The sequence below is a fragment of the Telmatherina bonti genome, assembly GCF_933228915.1.
Source record: "Telmatherina bonti genome assembly, chromosome: 14".
NCBI classification, from domain to species: domain Eukaryota; kingdom Metazoa; phylum Chordata; class Actinopteri; order Atheriniformes; family Telmatherinidae; genus Telmatherina; species Telmatherina bonti.
The window spans coordinates 6,159,125-6,184,930 of record NC_136612.1 but is presented as its reverse complement, the minus strand read 5'-3'; the positions used below and the strand labels follow the sequence as shown (position 1 = coordinate 6,184,930).

Sequence of the window (25,806 nt, the reverse complement as noted above, 5' to 3'; positions counted from 1 at the left end):
TATACATAGACATCATGTATACATAAACATGTATACATAGACATCATGTATACATAGACATCATGTATACATAAACATGTATACATAGACATGTATACATAGACATCATGTATACATAGACATCATGTATACATAAACATGTATACATAGACATGTATACATAGACATCATGTATACATAGACATCATGTATACATAAACATGTATACATAGACATGTATACATAGACGTCATGTATACATAGACATCATGTATACATAAACATGTATACATAGACATGTATACATAGACGTCATGTATACATAGACATCATGTATATTTATATATATATATATATATATGTGTATATATATATATATATATATGTATATATATATATATATATATATATATATATATATATATATACCCATCAGCTGCCTCCAGAGTCCCACAGGCCAAGAAGGCCCGATAGGACTCCTTCTTCAGCTTGACGGCATCCCTCACTGCTGGTGTCCACCAACGAGTCCTGGGATTACCGCCACGACAGGCACCAACGACCTTACAGCCACAGCTCCGGCTGGCCGCCTCAGCAATAGAGGCACGGAACACAGCCCATTCGGACTCAATGTCCCCCGCCTCACCCGGGACATGGTTGAAGCTCTGCTGAAGGTGGGAGTTGAAGCTCGCTCTGACGGGGGACTCAGCCAGACGTTCCCAGCAGACCCTCACAACACGTTTGGGCCTGCCAGATCTGACCGGCTTCCTCCCCCACCATCTGAGCCAACTCACCACCAGGTGGTGATCAGTTGAAGCTCGGCCCCCCTCTTCACCCAAGTGTCCAAGGCATGTGGCCGCAGGTCCGACGATACGACTACAAAATCGATCATTGAACTGCGGCCCAGGGAATCCTGATGCCAGGTGTACATATGGACACTCTTATGTTGGAACATGGTGTTCGTTATAGACAATCCATGACGAGCACAGAAGTTCAATAACAAAACACCATTTGGGTTCAGAGGGGGGGGACCATGCCTCCCAATCACTCCCCTCCAGGTCTCACTGTCATTGCCCACGTGAGCATTGAAGTCCCCCAGCAGAACAATGGAGTCCCCAGAAGGAGCACCCTCCAGCACTCCCTCCAAGGACCCCAGAAAGGGTGGGTACTCTGAACTGCTGTTCGGTGCATAAGCAGAGACAACAGTCAGGACCCGTCCCCCCACCCGGAGGCGGAGGGAAACTACCCTTTCATCCACCGGGGTAAACCCCAACGTGCAGGCACCAAGCTGGGGGCTGATGAAAATGCCCACACCTGCTCGGTGCCTCCCATGAGCAACTCCAGAGTGGAAGATAGTTCAGCCCCTCTCGAGGGTTCTGGTTCCACCGCTCAACCTTGCGCACAAGCTCAGCTTTTTGTACATATTTTCATTCAATTGTCGACCCCCTGACTATCAGTTTCTGTATTTTATGTTAGACTGTGTAATTAAAATTTAAAAAAAAAAAATTTTAAAGGGGGGGGGGGGGGGGGGGGGTGACGTCATTTCCTCTCATTCAGTGCGACGTTTTATTTGGGTTAAAAGATGGCGGCGGTACATCTGCGGATCGGGGACCTGGTGTGGTGAGATGACCTTTAAACGTACTTTTCTACTCGTGTTTCCTTCCATCTTCACGCTCAGTTGGTTTGAACGCGTCTTGTAGCGCCTGTGTTCCTCAGACAGGGTTATCAGGAGGGTTATGTTGCGGGTTTTGTGGTGGTGGAGCCAAAACAAACCTCTAACCTGCTAGCAGCGCCGTTAGCTTCCAGTTAGCATCACGCTGCTGCAGCAGCGGAGAAACTCCGATCACACCTGGGTTTCAGACGGGAAAGGTGCCTTTATATAACAGGTGTTGGCGCAGATGTGTGTTTTATGTGGAGCTGGAGGGAGTAACTGTGAACTGGTCGGGATGTTTGCATGTTTTGCTCTGTGGAGATCTGCGTTAGCATAGCAGCTAAGCGGATGTTGCTAACTCCGCTCTTCCGGGTTGATGGAACTCCTCCTGGATCTCCTCCATCCTCCTCCATCTGCAAGCTCCTTCTCATCTGACTGGATCTCCTCCTGGATCTCCTATCCTCCTCCTGGATCTCCTCCATCCTCCTCCTGGATCTCCTCCTGGAACTTCTCCTGGAACTCCTCCTGGATCTCCTCCATCCTCCTCCATCTGCAAGCTCCTTCTCATCTGACTGGATCTCCTCCTGGATCTCCTATCCTCCTCCTGGAACTTCTCCTGGAACTCCTCCTGGATCTCCTCACGGAACTCCTCCTGGAACCCCTCCTGGATCTCCTTACGGGACCCCTCCTGGATCTCCTTACGGAACTCCTCCTGGATCTCCTTACGGGACCCCTCCTGGATCTCCTTACGGAACTCCTCCTGGATCTCCTTACGGAACTCCTCCTGGATCTCCTTACGGGACCCCTCCTGGATCTCCTTACGGAACCCCTCCTGGATCTCCTTACGGAACTCCTCCTGGATCTCCTTACGGAACTCCTCCTGGATCTCCTTACGGAACTCCTCCTGGATCTCCTCCACCCTCCTCCTGGATCTCCTTCTCTCTCCTTCCTGGGACTCAGTCCAACACCCAGGGACAGAACACAGGACTAGTAAACTAAAACCTGCCACTCAGTCGGTCAGTAAATCACCGGGTTAAAGTTAACTTAGTATAATCTAAACTTTCCTTTCTGTCTGAAGCTGAAAACAGGGAGTTTACTGTAGATCCTGTTTAGATGTGTTGAAAACATGTGAACTGGAGGAGACCGCTGCTGGAGTCAGAAAATACTCCAAACCAGCGAGGTTTCCAGTTTGATGAGTCTGCCGAGACTGTGACGGGACTGATAGCAGCTCGGCTGCTGGGTGGAAATGTGTTGGGTGGAGGTGGAAACGTGTTGGGTGGAGGCGGAAACGTGTTGGGTGGAGGCGGAAACGTGTTGGGTGGAGGCGGAAAGCTGGTGGAGGTGGAAACGTGTTGGGTGGAGGTGGAAAGCTGGTGGAGGTGGAAACGTGTTGGGTGGAGGTGGAAACGTGTTGGGTGGAGGCGGAAACGTGTTGGGTGGAGGCGGAAACGTGTTGGGTGGAGGCGGAAACGTGTTGGGTGGAGGCGGAAACGTGTTGGGTGGAGGCGGAAACGTGTTGGGTGGAGGCGGAAACGTGTTGGGTGGAGGCGGAAACGTGTTGGGTGGAGGCGGAAACGTGTTGGGTGGAGGCGGAAACGTGTTGGGTGGAGGCGGAAACGTGTTGGGTGGAGGCGGAAACGTGTTGGGTGGAGGCGGAAACGTGTTGGGTGGAGGCGGAAACGTGTTGGGTGGAGGCGGAAACGTGTTGGGTGGAGGCGGAAACGTGTTGGGTGGAGGCGGAAACGTGTTGGGTGGAGGCGGAAACGTTTTGGGTGGAGGCGGAAACGTGTTGGGTGGAGGTGGAAAGCTGCAGGAGGCCACCAGCATCACGCTGACATGCCTCTCTCTTCACACACAATGGCTGTAACGTGTCTCCTGTTTCAGGGGGAAGCTGGGCCGTTACCCACCATGGCCAGGAAAGGTAAGGAGCCTCAGGGTCACCTGGACATCCAGACCATCGGCTTTTCTGCTGCTACTGACTTTTACACTCTTTTCAGATCGTGAGTCCTCCCAAGGACCTGAAAAAACCCAGGGGCAAGAAGTGCCACTTTGTGAAGTTCTTTGGGACTGAAGACCAGTGAGTACCGATGGTGAAGGTCTTCATGAGGTCCGTTGCAGCTGTGAGAACGGTTGTGTTTGTGTCCAAGCAGTGCATGGATCAAGGTGGAGCAGCTGAAGCCCTATCACGCCCACAAAGAAGAGATGATCAAGATAAACAAAGGAAAGCGCTTCCAGCAGGCGGTGGATGCTGTGGAAGACTTCCTGAAGAAAGCAAAGGGGAAGGAGCAGGTAAACTGTTTCTAACACACCGAACAACCCCGTCAGGCAGGTTCAGGGAGATCGCCGGTACACTCCTACCTGATCTGGTGTTCACGCTCTGTGTTCACGCTCCGCTCCTTTCCATCCACATGCATCCTCAGCTTGTCCGCTGCAGATCACATGTCGGACATAAACACGCCTAACCCACATGTCGGACATAAACACGCCTAACCCACATGTCGGACAGTAACACGCCTAACCCACATGTCGGACAGTAACACGCCTAACCCACATGTCGGACAGAAACACGCCTAACCCACATGTCGGACAGAAACACGCCTAACCCACATGTCGGACAGAAACACGCCTAACCCACATGTCGGACAGAAACACGCCTAACCCACATGTCGGACAGAAACACGCCTAACCCACATGTCGGACAGAAACACGCCTAACCCACATGTCGGACAGAAACACGCCTAACCCACACGTCGGACAGAAACACGCCTAACCCACACGTCGGACAGAAACACGCCTAACCCACACGTCGGACAGAAACACGCCTAACCCACACGTCGGACAGAAACACGCCTAACCCACACGTCGGACAGAAACACGCCTAACCCACACGTCGGACAGAAACACGCCTAACCCACACGTCGGACAGAAACACGCCTAACCCACACGTCGGACAGAAACACGCCTAACCCACATGTCGGACAGAAACACGCCTAACCCACATGTCGGACAGAAACACGCCTAACCCACATGTCGGACAGAAACACGCCTAACCCACATGTCGGACAGAAACACGCCTAACCCACATGTCGGACAGAAACACGCCTAACCCACATGTCGGACAGAAACACGCCTAACCCACATGTCGGACAGAAACACGCCTAACCCACATGTCGGACAGAAACACGCCTAACCCACATGTCGGACAGAAACACGCCTAACCCACATGTCGGACAGAAACACGCCTAACCCACATGTCGGACAGAAACACGCCTAACCCACATGTCGGACAGAAACACGCCTAACCCACATGTCGGACAGAAACACGCCTAACCCACATGTCGGACAGAAACACGCCTAACCCACATGTCGGACAGAAACACGCCTAACCCACATGTCGGACAGAAACACGCCTAACCCACATGTCGGACAGAAACACGCCTAACCCACATGTCGGACAGAAACACGCCTAACCCACATGTCGGACAGAAACACGCCTAACCCACATGTCGGACAGAAACACGCCTAACCCACATGTCGGACAGAAACACGCCTAACCCACATGTCGGACAGAAACACGCCTAACCCACATGTCGGACAGAAACACGCCTAACCCACATGTCGGACAGAAACACGCCTAACCCACATGTCGGACAGAAACACGCCTAACCCACATGTCGGACAGAAACACGCCTAACCCACATGTCGGACAGAAACACGCCTAACCCACACGTCGGACAGAAACACGCCTAACCCACACGTCGGACAGAAACACGCCTAACCCACACGTCGGACAGAAACACGCCTAACCCACACGTCGGACAGTAAAACGCCTAACCCACACGTCGGACAGTAAAACGCCTAACCCACACGTCGGACAGTAAAACGCCTAACCCACACGTCGGACAGTAAAACGCCTAACCCACACGTCGGACAGTAAAACGCCTAACCCACACGTCGGACAGAAACACGCCTAACCCACACGTCGGACAGTAAAACGCCTAACCCACACGTCGGACAGTAAAACGCCTAACCCACACGTCGGACAGTAAAACGCCTAACCCACACGTCGGACAGTAAAACGCCTAACCCACACGTCGGACAGAAACACGCCTAACCCACACGTCGGACAGAAACACGCCTAACCCACACGTCGGACAGAAACACGCCTAACCCACACGTCGGACAGTAAAACGCCTAACCCACACGTCGGACAGTAAAACGCCTAACCCACACGTCGGACAGTAAAACGCCTAACCCACACGTCGGACAGTAAAACGCCTAACCCACACGTCGGACAGTAAAACGCCTAACCCACACGTCGGACAGTAAAACGCCTAACCCACACGTCGGACAGTAAAACGCCTAACCCACACGTCGGACAGTAAAACGCCTAACCCACACGTCGGACAGTAAAACGCCTAACCCACACGTCGGACAGTAAAACGCCTAACCCACACGTCGGACAGTAAAACGCCTAACCCACACGTCGGACAGTAAAACGCCTAACCCACACGTCGGACAGTAAAACGCCTAACCCACACGTCGGACAGTAAAACGCCTAACCCACACGTCGGACAGAAACACGCCTAACCCACACGTCGGACAGTAAAACGCCTAACCCACACGTCGGACAGAAACACGCCTAACCCACACGTCGGACAGAAACACGCCTAACCCACACGTCGGACAGTAAAACGCCTAACCCACACGTCGGACAGTAAAACGCCTAATCCAGCCCAGCATCTCACTTCATTTACTGGTTCCAGTTAAAACAAACCAACTGCACACGTCTATTAACTAAATGAAACAATATCAGGTGTTTACAAACCAACTGCAGCAACAGAAAGGAACTCTGTCAGAAATAAAGAGCTTTGAACGTTGCCGTCATCAGGAGGTCAGGACGACCAGTCTTCCAGCTGGGGTCCCTCTCTAACCTCCATGGTTTCTGGCGCTCGGAGCGATGGAGACGACTCCAACACTCCCAGTCTTGCTGCAGCTCATACCAGTTTACTGTCGGAGAGATTCCAGTTCATTTAGTTGCGGAGAAGAGACCGAAATGTGTACGCTACTCCAGCTGATTGACGGGTACAAGAAAGCCGATAAACGTCGGGATGGAGGTTTTAATGCACTCATGTGGCTTTTCTGCAGAACTCCGATGGGAAAGGTGACTCCAAAGGAAAGAAGACCCCCAACAAGCCACTAAAAATACTGGAGGAGGATGACGAGGACCTCAGCGCCCTGAAGGACCCGTCTGAGAAGGTCAGTAGGACTGCCGCGCTACAAGCAGACAACAGGTTTTATTGTTAAACAAAAGCGGACATGGAGACAAAGCCAGCTTCCCTCCTGTTGACGTGTTTCTGCCCCGCTGTAAACGATGCTGCAGTAAAATGACTTCATCCAGTCAGACGCTGACCCAGGTATGTCCGGCTGCTTTTCCTCCCTGCTCCGGTTAGCAGACATGGTTGGGATTAAACTCAGTCTTTCATTCCTACACTCTCCCAGTGATGCAGCCAGGCTGCATGAGGCTTGTACTGGTTTTAGTGGGATTCGGTTGCAGTTGCATGATGGGAAAGCTGGCGTAAAGAGAAGGAGGTCCCATTATGTGTCTTCTTCACTGGAGAGCTGGTCTGGTTGGTGTCCTGGTTCAGACTGAAAACCACCTTTCATTTTTCCTCTGGTCTGTTGGTTTGAACATCCTGAACAGTGCTGGGAACCCGGTGAAGCCAGAAACAGCATGGGGACGGGGGGGGGTTCACTGGTGCACCAGTAAACCTGATGTTTTCCCCTCAGCTGTCAGATTCTGAGACTGAAATGGTGTAAAATGACTGTTTGAACAGATGAAGTGGCATAAAGAGCAACCAGAAGAAGAAACTTCCTGCTACTATCTACCTGCTGTCCTCACTGCAGCACCTCCACCTCAGCTGCATCCCAAACGTCTTCTTGGCTTTATTCCAGCCATAGAGGATCATTATTTTCCTGCTTTTCTCATCACTTGTTGATCTTTGGCTGCTCCTGATTGGACGTTACCGTCAGTTTAAGCTCTCTGACTGGTGGAAAGTCTGACAGGAAGTGTCTTCATCATCATGTCCAGGTGGAAATAGAGGTCTCTTAGCAACATGGTGGTGATGGTGATGAAGATGTGATTAATAATGGTGGATTTACCATCTAGAGTCTCTGAATAAACACTACATGTTGTGTCTGGATTGTAAACCTGCTGGACAGGATGTAGGACTTCTGCAGACCACAGGAAGGGTAAGATCACACGCTTCCCTCGCTGAGACACTGATGATGATGATTATGAAGATGATGATGGAGGAGGACAGGCAGATCTGATGAAGGTTCAGGGTTCTAGAGGAACGGTGTGATGGACATGAACCAGTTTAACCCAACAGAAAGGTGGTGTGAGACCCTGCAGGACACACACACACACCCTCCCCCCTCCACACACACACAGATCCAGCGTTTACATTTAAAGGTGAACGTTTGTCTCTCTCCTCCTGAAGGACTTAACTGACTCCGACCCCGAGCCATCCGCCTTGGAGAGGCTGGGGGCCGGACCCGGCTCAGGATTCAAGTGGGAGAGCAGTGTAGGTGAACCCCCCCCCCCCCCCCCCCACCACCTCACCCCAACTCCTCGCCTCCCGTCCAGCCTGCTTTGCCTTGCTGTCTTCCACCTGAACCTTAACCTTTCTTCTGCAGAGCTTCCCCTCTGACCCGTCTGCTGCTTGGTGTGAGTGTGTCTGGTGTGTGATCAGCTGATCCACACACACACACACACACACACACACACACACAAGCTCCAGGTGTGTGGAGGTTGTCAATCAAAGGGACCATCTGTGTGTGTGTGTGTGTGTGTGTGTGTGTGTGTGTGTGTGTGTGTGTGTGAGAGAGAACTGGGACAGAAAGAAGTCCGTGTGTGTCTCTGTGTGTGGGAGGAACGGTGTTGACAGCAGCTGGATCTGCCACTGAGGTTTCCAGTAAGACCAGTTGCATTCTGGTTTCGTGTTCCATCCAACATCCCGCCCGTCTCGGGTCGGTGTGGAAGCATTTCACCCCACCGTCGTCACGGAAACAAGACACACATCACAAGCCGATGACAAAACGACAGCATCACCAGTAACCAGTAAACTGAAGTAATGGGAAGAATGGGAAGGCGGGTGCAGCGTGGTGGCACGTGTCCCTCTGAACACGCATTTCACTTCCCAACCTACACACCAGTAGGATCAGGCGCATCGATGCGACCACACACCGGTAGGATCAGGCGCGTCGATGCGACCACACACCGGTAGGATCAGGCGCGTCGATGCGACCACACACCGGTAGGATCAGGCGCGTCGATGCGACCACACACCGGTAGGATCAGGCGCGTCGATGCGACCACACACCAGTAGGATCAGGCGCATCGATGCGACCACACACCGGTAGGATCAGGCGCGTCGATGCGACCACACACCGGTAGGATCAGGCGCGTCGATGCGACCACACACCGGTAGGATCAGGCGCATCGATGCGACCACACACCGGTAGGATCAGGCGCGTCGATGCGACCACACACCGGTAGGATCAGGCGCGTCGATGCGACCACACACCGGTAGGATCAGGCGCGTCGATGCGACCACACACCGGTAGGATCAGGCGCGTCGATGCGACCACACACCGGTAGGATCAGGCGCGTCGATGCGACCACACACCGGTAGGATCAGGCGCGTCGATGCGACCACACACCGGTAGGATCAGGCGCGTCGATGCGACCACACACCGGTAGGATCAGGCGCGTCGATGCGACCACACACCGGTAGGATCAGGCGCATCGATGCGACCACACACCAGTAGGATCAGGCGCGTCGATGCGACCACACACCGGTAGGATCAGGCGCGTCGATGCGACCACACACCGGTAGGATCAGGCGCGTCGATGCGACCACACACCGGTAGGATCAGGCGCGTCGATGCGACCACACACCGGTAGGATCAGGCGTATTGAGACGACCACACAGAAACACCGGAGACCTGCGGTCCAGCAACACAAACCTCCAACACGGTTCTGGGTCTGCTTTGTGGTCGAACACAGCCGTGTCTGAGCCTCCATGTTCCGGCGGCGTGGCGGGCAGCAGGTGGATACTGAGGTGCAGGACCAGCTGCTGGAAGCCTCTACGTGTGATGATGTAACACAGCTGCAGAAATCGCAGATGAGTCCCCTGCACATGCATGTTTCCGTGGTTACACGGAGCCGTTTACCGGCAGGTTTTCTGCAGCAGGACGCTTCTCTAACCCTTATGGCCATGATGCTGCTGTGGTGTGGAGTGCAGAGTGTTCTGCAGGCTGGTTGTGGAGAGGCTGGACGGCGGTCCGGACTCTCCCGACAGTCACGTCTAGAAGCCGGCGGGATGGGTCCAGTTCTCATCAGGACTGACTTCTTCATGTTCTCCTTCTTGTGTTGCAGCCGGTCAAAGACGACCCTCACTTCCATCACTTCCTCCTCAGCCAGTCGGAGAAGGTAAGCCGCTGCTCCTCCTCACGCACTCAAGGTTTACCACGCACTCAGACTGGACCGGGACTGACTGGATTGGAACCGACCGGACTGGACCGGAACCGACCAGACTGGACTGGAACCAACCGGACTGGACCGGAACCGACCAGACCCGACCGGAACCGACCGTACCGGAACCATACGGACCACACAGGACTGGACGAAACCAGATCACAACCCACCAGTCTGGTCCGGTCCAGTCTGTTACTGGAACCAGTGCAAACACCATGTGTCCAAGGAGCAATGTCCTCGGTACCTCTAGGGCAGGGTGTCTGAAGTCGGTCCTTGAGGGCCAAAGTCCTGCAGGTTTTCCTGCTCCAACCCACCTGACTCATGAATCGGATCCAACAGCCGATGAAGTTCTGCACAGCGACTCATTCATTGGAAGAAAGTCTGTTGGAGCAGAGATACATGGTAGACCTGCCACAGGTTTGATTCCCTTCCCTTGGCTGCAGGTCGCCTCTTCTGTCTGATGCCTCTGTGGTCCAGCAGGACAACCTGGACAGACCAGATAATAACTTCTTTAAGTAAAAGATGTCTCTCTGGGTGTTGCTGAATCCATGTCTCCCGCCTGGAGAACATGCAGAGACGGGGAACCCACGTTCCCACGTGAGGAGATGGTAGAACATCGAGTTCCAGTGAAGTAGAAGTAGAAACTGGAATCTACTGAGTGTCTCCCCCAAGCCTGAGTTATAATAATCCTACAGAAGTTAAAGAGCAGCCGTTCCCCCCCCCACATGTGGACACCACGTGGCCCCCCCCCCCCCCCCCCCCCCCCCCCCCCCCCCCCCCCCCGACATGTGGACGTCTGTGCTCAGTCAGCTGTTAATGTTGCTCCTCGCGGTGGATGGCAGGGAAAACTTGACGACTGATGCTGTTGTGATGAGTTTCCTGTGTCCCCACAGCCAGCCTCGTCGATGGAGCCCATCAGCAAGCGTCTGAAGATCATCGAGGAGGTAAAAACAGGGACTTTCTGGAAAGAAGAACATTTATTTCCCCTTCAGTGTGAAAACGAGATGCTTCTTGTTCAGGCAACCGGGTCGACGTCCATCCAAGCAGCAGACAGCACAGCCATTAATGGCAGCATAACACCTACAGATAAAAGGTACGAACTCCGATCAGCCTGCAGACGACACGCGTCCGTACATGACCGATGACAGATGTCTGCTCTCGTGGTCCTGCAGGATAGGCTTCCTGGGTCTGGGACTGATGGGCAGCGGCATCGTGTCCAACCTGCTGAAGATGGGACATGTTGTCACAGTGTGGAACCGCACGGCAGAGAAGGTACCGCTCACGATCTCTCTGACGGGCCCTGTTTCTGAATAACCCAGGTAACTGGTAACCAGACCGCTGGGACCAGTACCCGGCAGGCTGGGACCAGTACCCGGCAGGCTGAGACCAGTACCCGGCAGGCTGAGACCAGTACCCGGCAGGCTGGGACCAGTACCCGGCAGGCTGGGACCAGTACCCGGCAGGCTGGGACCAGTACCCGGCAGGCTGGGACCAGTACCCGGCACGCTGGGACCAGTACCCATCATGGTAGAAGCGAGCTGGGACCAGTCCCCATCATGGTAGTAGCGTGCTGGGACCAGTCCCCATCATGGTAGAAGCGTGCTGGGACCAGTCCCCATCATGGTAGAAGCGAGCTGGGACCAGTCCCCATCATGGTAGAAGCGAGCTGGGACCAGTCCCCATCATGGTAGTAGCGAGCTGGGACCAGTCCCCATCATGGTAGAAGCGAGCTGGAACCAGTCCCCATCATGGTAGAAGCGAGCTGGGACCAGTCCCCATCATGGTAGAAGCGTGCTGGGACCAGTCCCCATCATGGTAGTAGCGTGCTGGGACCAGTCCCCATCATGGTAGTAGCGTGCTGGGACCAGTCCCCATCATGGTAGAAGCGTGCTGGGACCAGTCCCCATCATGGTAGAAGCGAGCTGGGACCAGTCCCCATCATGGTAGTAGCGTGCTGGGACCAGTCCCCATCATGGTAGAAGCGAGCTGGGACCAGTCCCCATCATGGTAGTAGCGAGCTGGGACCAGTCCCCATCATGGTAGAGGCGAGCTGGGACCAGTCCCCGTCATGGTAGTAGCGAGCTGGGACCAGTCCCCATCATGGTAGAAGCGAGCTGGGACCAGTCCCCATCATGGTAAAAGCGAGCTGGGACCAGTCCCCATCATGGTAGAAGCGAGCTGGGACCAGTCCCCATCATGGTAGAGGTGAGCTGGGACCAGTCCCCGTCATGGTAGTAGCGAGCTGGGACCAGTCCCCATCATGGTAGAAGCGAGCTGGGACCAGTCCCCATCATGGTAGAGGTGAGCTGGGACCAGTCCCCGTCATGGTAGTAGCGAGCTGGGACCAGTCCCCATCATGGTAGAAGCGAGCTGGGACCAGTCCCCATCATGGTAGAAGCGAGCTGGGACCAGTCCCCATCATGGTAGAAGCGAGCTGGGACCAGTCCCCATCATGGTAGAAGCGTGCTGGGACCAGTCCCCATCATGGTAGAAGCGAGCTGGGACCAGTCCCCATCATGGTAGAAGCGAGCTGGGACCAGTCCCCATCATGGTAGTAGCGAGCTGGGACCAGTCCCCATCATGGTAGTAGCGAGCTGGGACCAGTCCCCATCATGGTAGAAGCGAGCTGGGACCAGTCCCCATCATGGTAGAAGCGAGCTGGGACCAGTCCCCATCATGGTAGAAGCGAGCTGGGACCAGTCCCCATCATGGTAGTAGCGTGCTGGGACCAGTCCCCATCATGGTAGAAGCGAGCTGGGACCAGTCCCCATCATGGTAGTAGCGAGCTGGGACCAGTCCCCATCATGGTAGAAGCGAGCTGGGACCAGTCCCCATCATGGTAGAAGCGAGCTGGGACCAGTCCCCATCATGGTAGAAGCGAGCTGGGACCAGTCCCCATCATGGTAGAAGCGAGCTGGGACCAGTCCCCATCATGGTAGTAGCGAGCTGGGACCAGTCCCCATCATGGTAGTAGCGTGCTGGGACCAGTCCCCATCATGGTAGAAGCGAGCTGGGACCAGTCCCCGTCACGGTAGTAGCGAGCTGGGACCAGTCCCCGTCACGGTAGTAGCGAGCTGGGACCAGTCCCCGTCACGGTAGTAGCGTGCTGGGACCAGTCCCCGTCACGGTAGTAGCGTGCTGGGACCAGTCGCTGGGACCAGTCCCCATCATGGTAGTAGCGTGCTGGGACCAGTCCCCATCATGGTAGAAGCGAGCTGGGACCAGTCCCCATCATGGTAGAAGCGAGCTGGGACCAGTCCCCATCATGGTAGTAGCGTGCTGGGACCAGTCCCCATCACGGTAGTAGCGTGCTGGGACCAGTCCCCGTCACGGTAGTAGCGTGCTGGGACCAGTCGCTGGGACCAGTCCCCATCATGGTAGTAGCGTGCTGGGACCAGTCCCCATCATGGTAGTAGCGTGCTGGGACCAGTCCCCATCACGGTAGTAGCGAGCTGGGACCAGTCCCCATCATGGTAGAAGCGAGCTGGGACCAGTCCCCGTCACGGTAGTAGCGAGCTGGGACCAGTCCCCGTCACGGTAGTAGCGAGCTGGGACCAGTCCCCGTCACGGTAGTAGCGAGCTGGGACCAGTCCCCGTCACGGTAGTAGCGAGCTGGGACCAGTCCCCGTCACGGTAGTAGCGAGCTGGGACCAGTCCCCGTCACGGTAGTAGCGTGCTGGGACCAGTCCCCGTCACGGTAGTAGCGTGCTGGGACCAGTCGCTGGGACCAGTCCCCATCATGGTAGTAGCGTGCTGGGACCAGTCCCCATCATGGTAGAAGCGAGCTGGGACCAGTCCCCATCATGGTAGAAGCGAGCTGGGACCAGTCCCCATCATGGTAGTAGCGTGCTGGGACCAGTCCCCATCACGGTAGTAGCGTGCTGGGACCAGTCCCCGTCACGGTAGTAGCGTGCTGGGACCAGTCGCTGGGACCAGTCCCCATCATGGTAGTAGCGTGCTGGGACCAGTCCCCATCATGGTAGTAGCGTGCTGGGACCAGTCCCCATCACGGTAGTAGCGAGCTGGGACCAGTCCCCATCATGGTAGTAGCGAGCTGGGACCAGTCCCCATCATGGTAGTAGCGAGCTGGGACCAGTCCCCATCATGGTAGAAGCGAGCTGGGACCAGTCCCCATCACGGTAGTAGCGAGCTGGGACCAGTCCTCATCACGGTAGTAGCGAGCTGGGACCAGTCCCCATCACGGTAGTAGCGAGCTGGGACCAGTCCCCATCACGGTAGTAGCGAGCTGGGACCAGTCCCCATCACGGTAGTAGCGAGCTGGGACCAGTCCCCATCACGGTAGTAGCGAGCTGGGACCAGTCCCCATCATGGTAGAAGCGAGCTGGGACCAGTCCCCATCATGGTAGTAGCGAGCTGGGACCAGTCCCCGTCATGGTAGTAGCGAGCTGGGACCAGTCCCCGTCACGGTAGTAGCGAGCTGGGACCAGTCCCCGTCACGGTAGAAGCGAGCTGGGACCAGTCCCCGTCATGGTAGTAGCGAGCTGGGACCAGTCCCCGTCATGGTAGTAGCGAGCTGGGACCAGTCCCCGTCACGGTAGTAGCGAGCTGGGACCAGTCCCCGTCACGGTAGTAGCGTGCTGGGACCAGTCCCCGTCACGGTAGTAGCGAGCTGGGACCAGTCCCCATCACGGTAGTAGCGAGCTGGGACCAGTCCCCGTCACGGTAGTAGCGTGCTGGGACCAGTCCCCGTCACGGTAGTAGCGAGCTGGGACCAGTCCCCGTCACGGTAGTAGCGTGCTGGGACCAGTCCCCGTCACGGTAGTAGCGTGCTGGGACCAGTCCCCGTCACGGTAGTAGCGTGCTGGGACCAGTCCCCGTCACGGTAGTAGCGTGCTGGGACCAGTCGCTGGGACCAGTCCCCATCATGGTAGTAGCGTGCTGGGACCAGTCCCCATCATGGTAGTAGCGTGCTGGGACCAGTCCCCATCATGGTAGTAGCGTGCTGGGACCAGTCCCCATCATGGTAGTAGCGTGCTGGGACCAGTCCCCGTCACGGTAGTAGCGTGCTGGGACCAGTCGCTGGGACCAGTCCCCATCATGGTAGTAGCGTGCTGGGACCAGTCCCCATCATGGTAGTAGCGTGCTGGGACCAGTCCCCATCATGGTAGTAGCGTGCTGGGTACTGGTCTGATTGGCTGAGTTTGGATGACGTATCTTTATTCTGATTGGATGTTAAATTAGATTGAAAGTGCTCCGTGTAGCTACAGAGGTGTGTGTGTGTGTGTGTGCGTGTGCGTGTGCGCGCGCGCGTGTTGCTGACTCCTCCCCCCTCCTGTTCTCCAGTGTGACCTGTTCATCCAGGAAGGGGCCCGGTTGGGCCGGACTCCTGCAGAAGTGGCGTCCTTGTGTGACATCACGTTCTCGTGTGTGTCGGACCCGAAGGCTGCCAGAGACGTAAGTTCTGGTCCAGGTGTGTGTGTGTGTGTGTTATCTGAAGGTTGAACTTCTATCATAATTAAATAGAAAATGTGTTATAATTCTCATTCAATTGAATTAAATAATTTATCATTTCTATTTTTTTAATGTTTTTACGCTTTTAATAAAATTATTATTTATTATTATTTTAATTTTCTTTTAAATGTAAATTTGCTTCCTGGCTAGTTTTTTTAAAATGTTTTTATAATTATTTTCCTAATTATTTCCTAATGATTTGTTTCATATTTATTTATTTATTTTTATTTTTTCTGTGTTAATTTAAACTTGTTTCATACTGGGGGGTATATTTATAATTTAATTTTTTTTAAATTTTATATATTTGACTTTTTTTCATAAAGTTTTTTTTTTAAATTATTATTATTTTGTAAAAATCCCTAATTCTATTTTTCCTTTTATAATTGTATCTGACACAAAAGTTTTATATTCTTTAGGATCTTCTGTGTGAATAAATATTAAAGTTTAAAAACGATGTGATTTTACTGAACATACATGTGAAGCTGGCAGGATAAAGTGTGTGTTGGTGTCTGCAGCTGGTTTTAGGACCGAGCGGGGTTCTGCAGGGCATCCGGCCGGGGAAGTGCTACATAGAGATGTCTACGGTAGATCCAGAGACCATCACAGAGCTCTCGCAGGTACACACACCACGCTCCGTCACACACACACACCTGTACAGGTACATAAGTGTTGTTGAGCAGGTAGGTGCCTCACTGCTGCTTCATGTTGGATGTCAGGTGATCACGTCGCGGGGCGGCCGCTTCCTGGAGGCTCCGGTGGCGGGAAGCCAACAGCTCTCCAACGACGGCATGCTGGTTATCCTGGCAGCCGGGGACAGAACCGTCTATGAGGACTGCAGCAGCTGCTTCCAGGCCATGGGCAAGACCTCCTTCTTCCTCGGTACGCAGTCCCCAGCCTGCCGCGTGGACAGGAACACGCCGGCGTTGTCAGTACATGAGAACATCACGACACAAGCTGCTAATTACCACACACACGTTCTCTGTTCCACAGTAATCTAACAGGACGTTTCTATAGAACCGCTCAGATCTGAGAGAACGGTAGAGAACCCCAGCATGTTGGAGCCCGGGTTCTAGATCAGTCCTGATTCTGCAGCATGGTCCGGGTTCTAGATCGGTCCTGACTCTGCAGCATGGTCCGGGTTCTAGATCGGTCCTGACTCTGCAGCATGGTCCGGGTTCTAGATCGGTCCTGACTCTGCAGCATGGTCCGGGTTGTAGATCAGTCCTGACTCTGTAGCATGGTCCGGGTTCTAGATCGGTCCTGACTCTGCAGCATGGTCCGGGTTCTAGATCGGTCCTGACTCTGCAGCATGGTCCGGGTTCTAGATCGGTCCTGACTCTGCAGCATGGTCCGGGTTGTAGATCGGTCCTGACTCTGTAGCATGGTCCGGGTTCTAGATCGGTCCTGACTCTGCAGCATGGTCCGGGTTCTAGATCGGTCCTGACTCTGCAGCATGGTCCGGGTTCTAGATCGGTCCTGACTCTGCAGCATGGTCCGGGTTGTAGATCGGTCCTGACTCTGTAGCATGGTCTGGGTTCTAGATCAGTCCTGACTCTGCAGCATGGTCCGGGTTCTAGATCGGTCCTGACTCTGCAGCATGGTCCGGGTTCTAGATCGGTCCTGACTCTGCAGCATGGTCCGGGTTCTAGATCGGTCCTGACTCTGCAGCATGGTCCGGGTTCTAGATCGGTCCTGACTCTGCAGCATGGTCCGGGTTCTAGATCGGTCCTGACTCTGCAGCATGGTCCGGGTTCTAGATCGGTCCTGACTCTGCAGCATGGTCCGGGTTCTAGATCGGTCCTGACTCTGCAGCATGGTCCGGGTTCTAGATCGGTCCTGACTCTGCAGCATGGTCCGGGTTCTAGATCGGTCCTGACTCTGCAGCATGGTCCGGGTTCTAGATCGGTCCTGACTCTGCAGCATGGTCCGGGTTCTAGATCGGTCCTGACTCTGCAGCATGGTCCGGGTTCTAGACAAGCGGCAACCTCCGGTGGGTAAAAGTGAAACCTATGCAGAAGTGCATAAAACTGCAGTTCCCTCTTCATCCACTAGGGGCTGCAAAACAGAGTGAATCCCCATAGACTCCCATGTTAAAAAGACCAACTTCACAGCAGAAATAAACATGTTTACTGCAGAAATAAACATGTTTACAACAGAAATAAACATGTTTACAACAGAAATAAACATGTTTACAACAGAAGTAAACATGTTTACAGCCTGGTGCAAAAATTAGGCTTATTAGGTCAGGTTTACCTTCATGACAACTGTGGGGGGAGTGAATTTTTTTCTAACTCGCCCGTTTTAAAATAATCTCGAAGTTCGGCATATTTAGGGGCGTGTCCTTTTGATTGACAGGTACCAATCTCCCGCTTCAAGTCAGAAGAATGTAGAACAACCGCAGTTTTTAGCCGGTTAACAACGTGACTTAGCTTTAGCCCGCTTACCTGCGTTAGCTGGTTAGCTCCTATTATCTCCGGGTTAGCTCGGTTAGCTCTTAGCTACAGAAAGCTCGGAGTTCGCTCGATGTCAATCATCCACCATGACGATCACAGCCCCCCTCTCAGCTCCACCTCTTTGCCCATATTTGTATTTTCCGGGTGAGACGACACACATGACCCTGCCAACATGGCGATGGTAGGAACCGCCCACCGAGCTTCAATTCAGCTCTTCAGGAACCTACGGGTGACGTCACGGAGACTCCGCCCATCTTTAATATACAGTCTATGGTTCTAGATCAGTCCTTCCTGCGGTGTGTTCTCACTGCGGACCGCTGTGTGTGTGTGTGTGTGCGTGTGTGTGCGTGCGCGCGCAGGTGAAGCGGGGAACGCGGCCAGAATGATGCTGATCCTCAACATGGTCCAGGGGAGCTTCATGGCCACCATTGCAGAAGGGCTGACTCTGGCCCAGGCCACCGGCCAATCACAGCAGACCTTCCTGGACATCCTGTGCCAGGGCCAGATGGCGTCCACCTTCGTGGACCAGAAATGTCAAAGTAAGTCCGTTACTGGATGCCGTTCTCGGAGCAGAACTCAGCGGTTCCGTCTCTAACGGAGCTCATCAGAACTTTCTTCTGGCCTCTTCCAGATATTTTGCAGGGCAACTTTAAACCAGATTATTATTTAAAACACATCCAGAAGGACCTGAGGCTGGCCATATCCATGGGAGACATGGCCAACCATCCCACCCCGATGGCTGCAGCTGCCAACGAGGTACAGCTCCGTCGTGTTGACAGTCTCCTTCCCAGCAGGAGCAGAAAGCAGAGCTCCACTAGATGGAGATAATTCACTTTACATTCTAAGCTAATTAACTTGGTGTAGTAATCCTGTTAGTCCAGTTAGGAACTGTTTTGTTCTGCTTGAAACAGCGATGGATGAAAGGGCGTACGGTGACCTGGTAAAAAATAAAAAAAACATGAAAATCTAAGATATGAACCGTCAGATGCAACCCAGCATCAGTCCAGTTACATCCCAGTACTAGCCCAGTAATCATAGTCCAGTAATAGTCTAGTACAGTGCAGATGGAGCCAATGGAGTGATGATGAATGGATAAGTGTGTGTTCTTTTCTCCATACAGGTGTATAAGCGGGCGAAGGCTCTGGACCAGTCGGACAACGACATCTCTGCCGTCTACAGAGCCTACATCCACTAGATCCAGGATGTCTTTCTTCTGGACCACACAGCCTTTGGTTTTTTTGTTTTTTGTTTTTTGTTTTTTTCATGTAATGAGTTTATTTTAAATTCTGGTGATTTTATTTGATTTCCCCCCCCCCCCCCCCCCGTTCCAGCCATTTACCCCTCCTCCTCCTTTAAAACAGCCTGGGTTGCACTGACTGTATAAGACGGGGGGACAAGACGGGACGTATGTTTTGAGTTTGTCCACTTGGAGGAGGAGTCAGCTCCACATGTTGGAGTCTCCGGCAGGCTGTGAGTTCCAGTCCTGCCATAAAGCCAGAGGAGATGCCGTCACGTTGTGGATTCAGAAGGCTTAAAGAAGATTTCTTTTATGTTTCTATTTAATTCAGATGTTTTGTCTTTATGTCCAAAAACCCATGAGAGATCAGCGAGAACATGCCACTGCATTGCCTTAATCTTGTACCCCCTCACATCTCCGAGTGCTACATGTATTTATTTCTGTTCGTCCAGGACCACTTCCTGTGTGTCACATCATTTATGCTTCTACATTGCTCCGAGCTGAGGCCTTAAAAATGCAGTAACCACATTTCTCATCAGCATGAAATCTAATTTCTTCTCCGTTTATCCTGAATATGCCTAAAAAAACCAGATGAATCCACTTCCTCTGCTCTATGTCAACGAAATCAGTAATTATTCCCTAAACGAACCACATTTCGGTCATTTTTATCTGCATGGAGTTTGTATGTCTGCTGTCGACTGTAGATCTGCAACTTTGTCACCACCAGGAGCAGGGAGGATTGTGATTGGACAAGATTAAACAACTTTAGCAAAGTCAGGAAATACCAATTTCTTGTTAGCTTCTGACCAGGTGTATTAATGACTTGTTACAGGCTTGTTATAGCTTTGTTGCAGGCCTGTTACATGCTTACTACAGGCTTACTGAAAGCTTGTTACATGCTTACTACAGGCTTGTTATAGGCTTGTTGCATGCTTACTACAGGCTTATTACAGGCTTGTTACGGGCTAGTTACATGCTTACTACAGGCTTATTACAGGCTTGTTATAGGCTTGTTACATTCTTACTACAGGTTTAACTTTGCTTGTTAAAAGCTTTTTACAGGCTTATTACAGACTTGTTAAAAGCTTTTTATAGGCGTATTACAGACTTGTTAAAAGCTTATTACAGACTTGCATAGGATTGTTACTGGGTTACTACAGGCTTGTTACATGCCTACTACAGGCTTATTACAGACTTGTTTTAGGCTTGTTATATGCTTACTACAGGCTTATTACAGACTTGTTTTAAGCTTGTTATATGCTTACTACAGGTTTATTACAGACTTGTTATAGGCTTGTTACATGCTTACTACAGGTTTATTAGACTTGTTATAGGCTTGTTACATGCTTACTACAGGTTTATTACAGACTTGTTATAGACTTGTTACATGCTTACTACAGGCTTATTACAGACTTGTTCTAAGCTTGTTATATGCTTACTACAGGTTTATTACAGACTTGTTTTAGGCTTGTTATATGCTTACTACAGGTTTATTACAGACTTGTTATAGGCGTGTTACAGACTTGTCATAAGCTTGTTACATGCTTACTACAGGTTTATTACAGACTTGTTAAAGACTTGTTATATGCTTACTACAGGCTTATTACAGACTTGTTCTAAGCTTGTTATATGCTTACTACAGGTTTATTACAGACTTGTTTTAGGCTTGTTATATGCTTACTACAGGTTTATTACAGACTTGTTATAGGCGTGTTACAGACTTGTCATAAGCTTGTTACATGCTTACTACAGGTTTATTACAGACTTGTTATAGGCTTGTTACATGCTTACTACAGGTTTATTATAGGCTTGTTACATGCTTACTACAGGTTTATTACAGACCTGTTATAGGCTTGTTACATGCTTACTACAGGTTTATTACAGACTTGTTCTAAGCTTGTTATATGCTTACTACAGGTTTATTACAGACTTGTTATAGGCTTGTTACATGCTTACTACAGGTTTATTACAGACTTGTTATAGGCTTGTTACAGACTTGTTATAGGCCTGTTACACGCTCACTGCAAGCTTATTACATCCTTGTTATATGCATACAACTGGCTAACAAACAGACTTGTTATTGGTGTATTACATGCTTGTTACATGTGAGTAAGCTTGTACCAGGCTTGTTTCAGACTAGCAACTTTCATGGTTATGGTGTTAAAAGCCACCCTTAATATTAACTTAATATTAACCTGGTAAACAACTTATCCCAGACACATGGTAGAACTGATGACGACCGGAGAATCTCGCTCCAACCAGCTGATCATGGACATGTCGGTCAAACATGAAGAGATCTGAGACGGTGGTGAGAATTCAAAGCAGGAAATCATCACATTATATTTGTTTGTTTATCGCATGTCGGAGGTTCAGGCTTCTCCTGAGCTGGTTTTTCTTCGTGTCTGATTCCTGCAGGAACCGCTAAGTTGTTTCTGAAAGAATCGGACATGTAAAACTGGTTTGTGTGTGAAAGTGTCCAGCTGTCTGCAGGAAATGTGTGCAGAACTGATGGTTAACCAGACTATATGAACGAGCAACAAGTCTGATTGAACTGGAGGAGAAACCAAATAAAAGGTGATCACCAGAGAGCATCTGGAAAAACCAGATTAATGATCTGGGTTTCCTCTGCTGACGCTGTAAACGACGAGTTTCCCTTTAGGTTTGTGTTTAATCCAGGTTTATTTCTGAAAGATTTCCCGTCTGCCAAGCTTATGGTTTCTGATTTAGTTTCCAGACCACCTGTGGGGGTGTTTTTAGGAGAAAACTGTAAATAGGACATTAAAGTACAGTAGGTAGGATTCTTTTTGTATGTACACTGAGCAGAACCGATGCTACCTAACGTCTGTTTCTTCATACTGTAAATGGTTTATAAATACCTGCCTCGTATAATCAGGCTTCTAATTTCTATCGGCTAATTCAGATCCCGTCACGGAGGGAGGACGCAGCTTTGGTTTTGGGATATTTATGATTTTGTGTACTTGTAGAAATACCGAGACTTTTGTGCTGTTTAATAAATCCTCTCCTGATTACTGACATGGATCCGTGTTCCAGCTGTTTCTGTCTGCTAGAGCCGCGGTCGTCAGGAGCCACCGCCCTGCAGGTCATAAACGTGTCCGACCTTCTGGTAGCAGAAGGCGGACCCGAGTCCAGAAGGTGGACCGGGTCCTAGGTAATCTTCCCTGTCAGCCTGTTCAGACAGAGACACGTGATCAATCAGAAGTATTGATCCGGGGGTTAAAGGGTTAATCTCCATGTCAGCTGACTTTTGCAGCTTTGTTGCGTTTCTATGCGGGGCGGAAGTCGCCTTGCCAAATAAGGCGTTGTGGGCGGAGCTGTCATAACGACAAACGTGTGACCGCCTTGATGTTGCGTTCAAGTACAGATTGTAAAAATGTTCGTTATTTTTCGATTAAGTCAGCGTATCTCTTCATGATAATATTTTGTTCCCGTGAAAATAACGGCAGCCTTTCACATTATTTACATCCTTATGTCATTGTTCTGCTTCGTCTTTTTCATTGTTTAATTTAAAATTTGGAGCAGATTGTATTTGTAGCTTGTATATTCCCATTGTTTCCACAAACAGTGAAGGCATCGCATCCTCTGCTAAGCTAGTAGGTAGCGGGACACCTTGATGTCGGACGTGTTGAAACATACTCTATCCAGGGTTGGTCTTTGTTGACTCCATCACAATGCTGAACTCCCAGAGGAGTCTGTCGGAGCTGCCGAAGATGTCCGCTGCCAGCCAAGTGGAGAGAGCCGTGCTGGTGAGCGCTTCAGCCCGCGTAGCAGCGCCGAAGCCCGGCCGCTGCTGGCAGGGAGAGGAGGCTGCACGCCGGCTGCTCATCTCTACATATAAACTTCTCCTGTCACCTTTTACGTTTTAGCAGGTTTTAGCTAAAAGCATTGCAGCCACTGTTCGCACCCGCCCGTGACGCAGCCAAGGGCTCGAGCTGTCAGCCTGCAGTGACGTCAGGCCGCCGTGGTAACAGCAGGAGCTCTGGTAAACAGAGATGGATGCTCTGCAGACCAGTAAACACGTCTCTACAGGACTTCTGACCAGTAAACACGTCTCTATGTGACTTCTGACCAGTAAACACGTCTCTACAGGACTTCTGACCAGTAAACACGTCTCTACAGGACTTCTGACCAGTAGACACGTCTCTACAGGACTTCTGACCAGTAAACACGTCTCTACAGGACTTCTGACCAGTAGACACGTCTCTACAGGACTTCTGACCAGTAAACACGTCTCTACAGGACTTCTGACCAGTAAACACGTCTCTACAGGACTTCTGACCAGTAGACACGTCTCTACAGGACTTCTGACCAGTAGACACGTCTCTACAGGACTTCTGACCAGTAGACACGTCTCTACAGGACTTCTGACCAGTAGACACGTCTCTATGTGACTTCTGACCAGTAAACACGTCTCTACAGGACTTCTGACCAGTAAACACGTCTCTACAGGACTTCTGACCAGTAAACACGTCTCTACAGGACTTCTGACCAGTAAACACGTCTCTACAGGACTTCTGACCAGTAAACACGTCTCTACAGGACTTCTGACCAGTAGACACGTCTCTACAGGACTTCTGACCAGTAGACACGTCTCTACAGGACTTCTGACCAGTAAACACGTCTCTACAGGACTTCTGACCAGTAAACACGTCTCTACAGGACTTCTGACCAGTAGACACGTCTCTACAGGACTTCTGACCAGTAAACACGTCTCTACAGGACTTCTGACCAGTAAACACGTCTCTACAGGACTTCTGACCAGTAAAACACGTCTCTACAGACTTCTGACCAGTAGACACGTCTCTACAGGACTTCTGACCAGTAAACACGTCTCTACAGGACTTCTGACCAGTAGAACACGTCTCTACAGGACTTCTGACCAGTAAACACGTCTCTACAGGACTTCTGACCAGTAAACACGTCTCTACAGGACTTCTGACCAGTAAACACGTCTCTACAGGACTTCTGACCAGTAAACACGTCTCTACAGGACTTCTGACCAGTAAAACACGTCTCTACAGGACTTCTGACCAGTAAACACGTCTCTACAGGACTTCTGACCAGTAAACACGTCTCTACAGGACTTCTGACCAGTAAACACGTCTCTACAGGACTTCTGACCAGTAAACACGTCTCTACAGGACTTCTGACCAGTAAACACGTCTCTACAGGACTTCTGACCAGTAACACGTCTCTACAGGACTTCTGACCAGTAAACACGTCTCTACAGGACTTCTGACCAGTAAACACGTCTCTACAGACTTCTGACCAGTAAACACGTCTCTACAGGACTTCTGACCAGTAAACACGTCTCTACAGGACTTCTGACAGTAGACACGTCTCTACAGGACTTCTGACCAGTAAACACGTCTCTACAGGACTTCTGACCAGTAAGACACGTCTCTACAGGACTTCTGACCAGTAAACACGTCTCTACAGGACTTCTGACCAGTAAACACGTCTCTACAGGACTTCTGACCAGTAAACACGTCTCTACAGGACTTCTGACCAGTAACACGTCTCTACAGGACTTCTGACCAGTAAACACGTCTCTACAGGACTTCTGACCAGTAGACACGTCTCTACAGGACTTCTGACCAGTAAACACGTCTCTACAGGACTTCTGACCAGTAAACACGTCTCTACAGGACTTCTGACCAGTAAACACGTCTCTACAGGACTTCTGACCAGTAAACACGTCTCTACAGGACTTCTGACCAGTAAACACGTCTCTACAGGACTTCTGACCAGTAAACACGTCTCTACAGGACTTCTGACCAGTAGACACGTCTCTACAGGACTTCTGACCAGTAAACACGTCTCTACAGGACTTCTGACCAGTAAACACGTCTCTACAGGACTTCTGACCAGTAAACACGTCTCTACAGGACTTCTGACCAGTAGACACGTCTCTACAGGACTTCTGACCAGTAAACACGTCTCTACAGGACTTCTGACCAGTAAACACGTCTCTACAGGACTTCTGACCAGTAAACACGTCTCTACAGGACTTCTGACCAGTAAACACGTCTCTACAGGACTTCTGACCAGTAAACACGTCTCTACAGGACTTCTGACCAGTAAACACGTCTCTACAGGACTTCTGACCAGTAAACACGTCTCTACAGGACTTCTGACCAGTAAACACGTCTCTACAGGACTTCTGACCAGTAAACACGTCTCTACAGGACTTCTGACCAGTAAACACGTCTCTACAGGACTTCTGACCAGTAAACACGTCTCTACAGGACTTCTGACCAGTAAACACGTCTCTACAGGACTTCTGACCAGTAAACACGTCTCTACAGGACTTCTGACCAGTAGACACGTCTCTACAGGACTTCTGACCAGTAAACACGTCTCTACAGGACTTCTGACCAGTAAACACGTCTCTACAGGACTTCTGACCAGTAAACACGTCTCTACAGGACTTCTGACCAGTAAACACGTCTCTACA

The 25,806-nt window shown here is 51.4% G+C and overlaps 2 protein-coding genes across 3 annotated transcripts in view; both read left to right on the top strand.

Moving 5' to 3' along the window:
• Nucleotides 1-1,558: 1,558 nt before the first annotated feature.
• On the top strand, nt 1,559-22,358 carry glyr1 (glyoxylate reductase 1 homolog (Arabidopsis); the record flags this gene model as incomplete). 2 transcript variants are annotated; one of them, XM_079253213.1, is made up of 16 exons in its annotated part: nt 1,559-1,596; nt 3,512-3,548; nt 3,625-3,704; nt 3,778-3,916; nt 6,776-6,886; nt 8,131-8,214; nt 10,071-10,124; nt 11,063-11,113; nt 11,189-11,262; nt 11,342-11,441; nt 15,474-15,584; nt 16,157-16,258; nt 16,358-16,520; nt 18,454-18,633; nt 18,726-18,850; nt 19,215-22,358. In XM_079253213.1, the coding sequence occupies 16 exons, from the start codon at nt 1,559-1,561 to the stop codon at nt 19,287-19,289; spliced, it is 1,524 nt and encodes a 507-aa protein (XP_079109339.1). In that variant the 3' UTR covers nt 19,290-22,358. The 2 variants fall into 2 exon arrangements, with proteins under 2 accessions (XP_079109339.1, XP_079109340.1); XM_079253214.1 differs by lacking the exon at nt 8,131-8,214.
• A 599-nt stretch (nt 22,359-22,957) lies between these two features.
• Nucleotides 22,958-25,806, top strand: part of rogdi (rogdi atypical leucine zipper) — a 37,042-nt gene continuing 34,193 nt past the window's right edge. Inside the window, exon 1 of the mRNA XM_079253246.1 lies at nt 22,958-23,095. Within this exon, the coding sequence (XP_079109372.1) occupies nt 23,021-23,095 (75 nt within the window). The 5' untranslated portion in view covers nt 22,958-23,020. The remainder of the gene's footprint in view (nt 23,096-25,806) is intronic.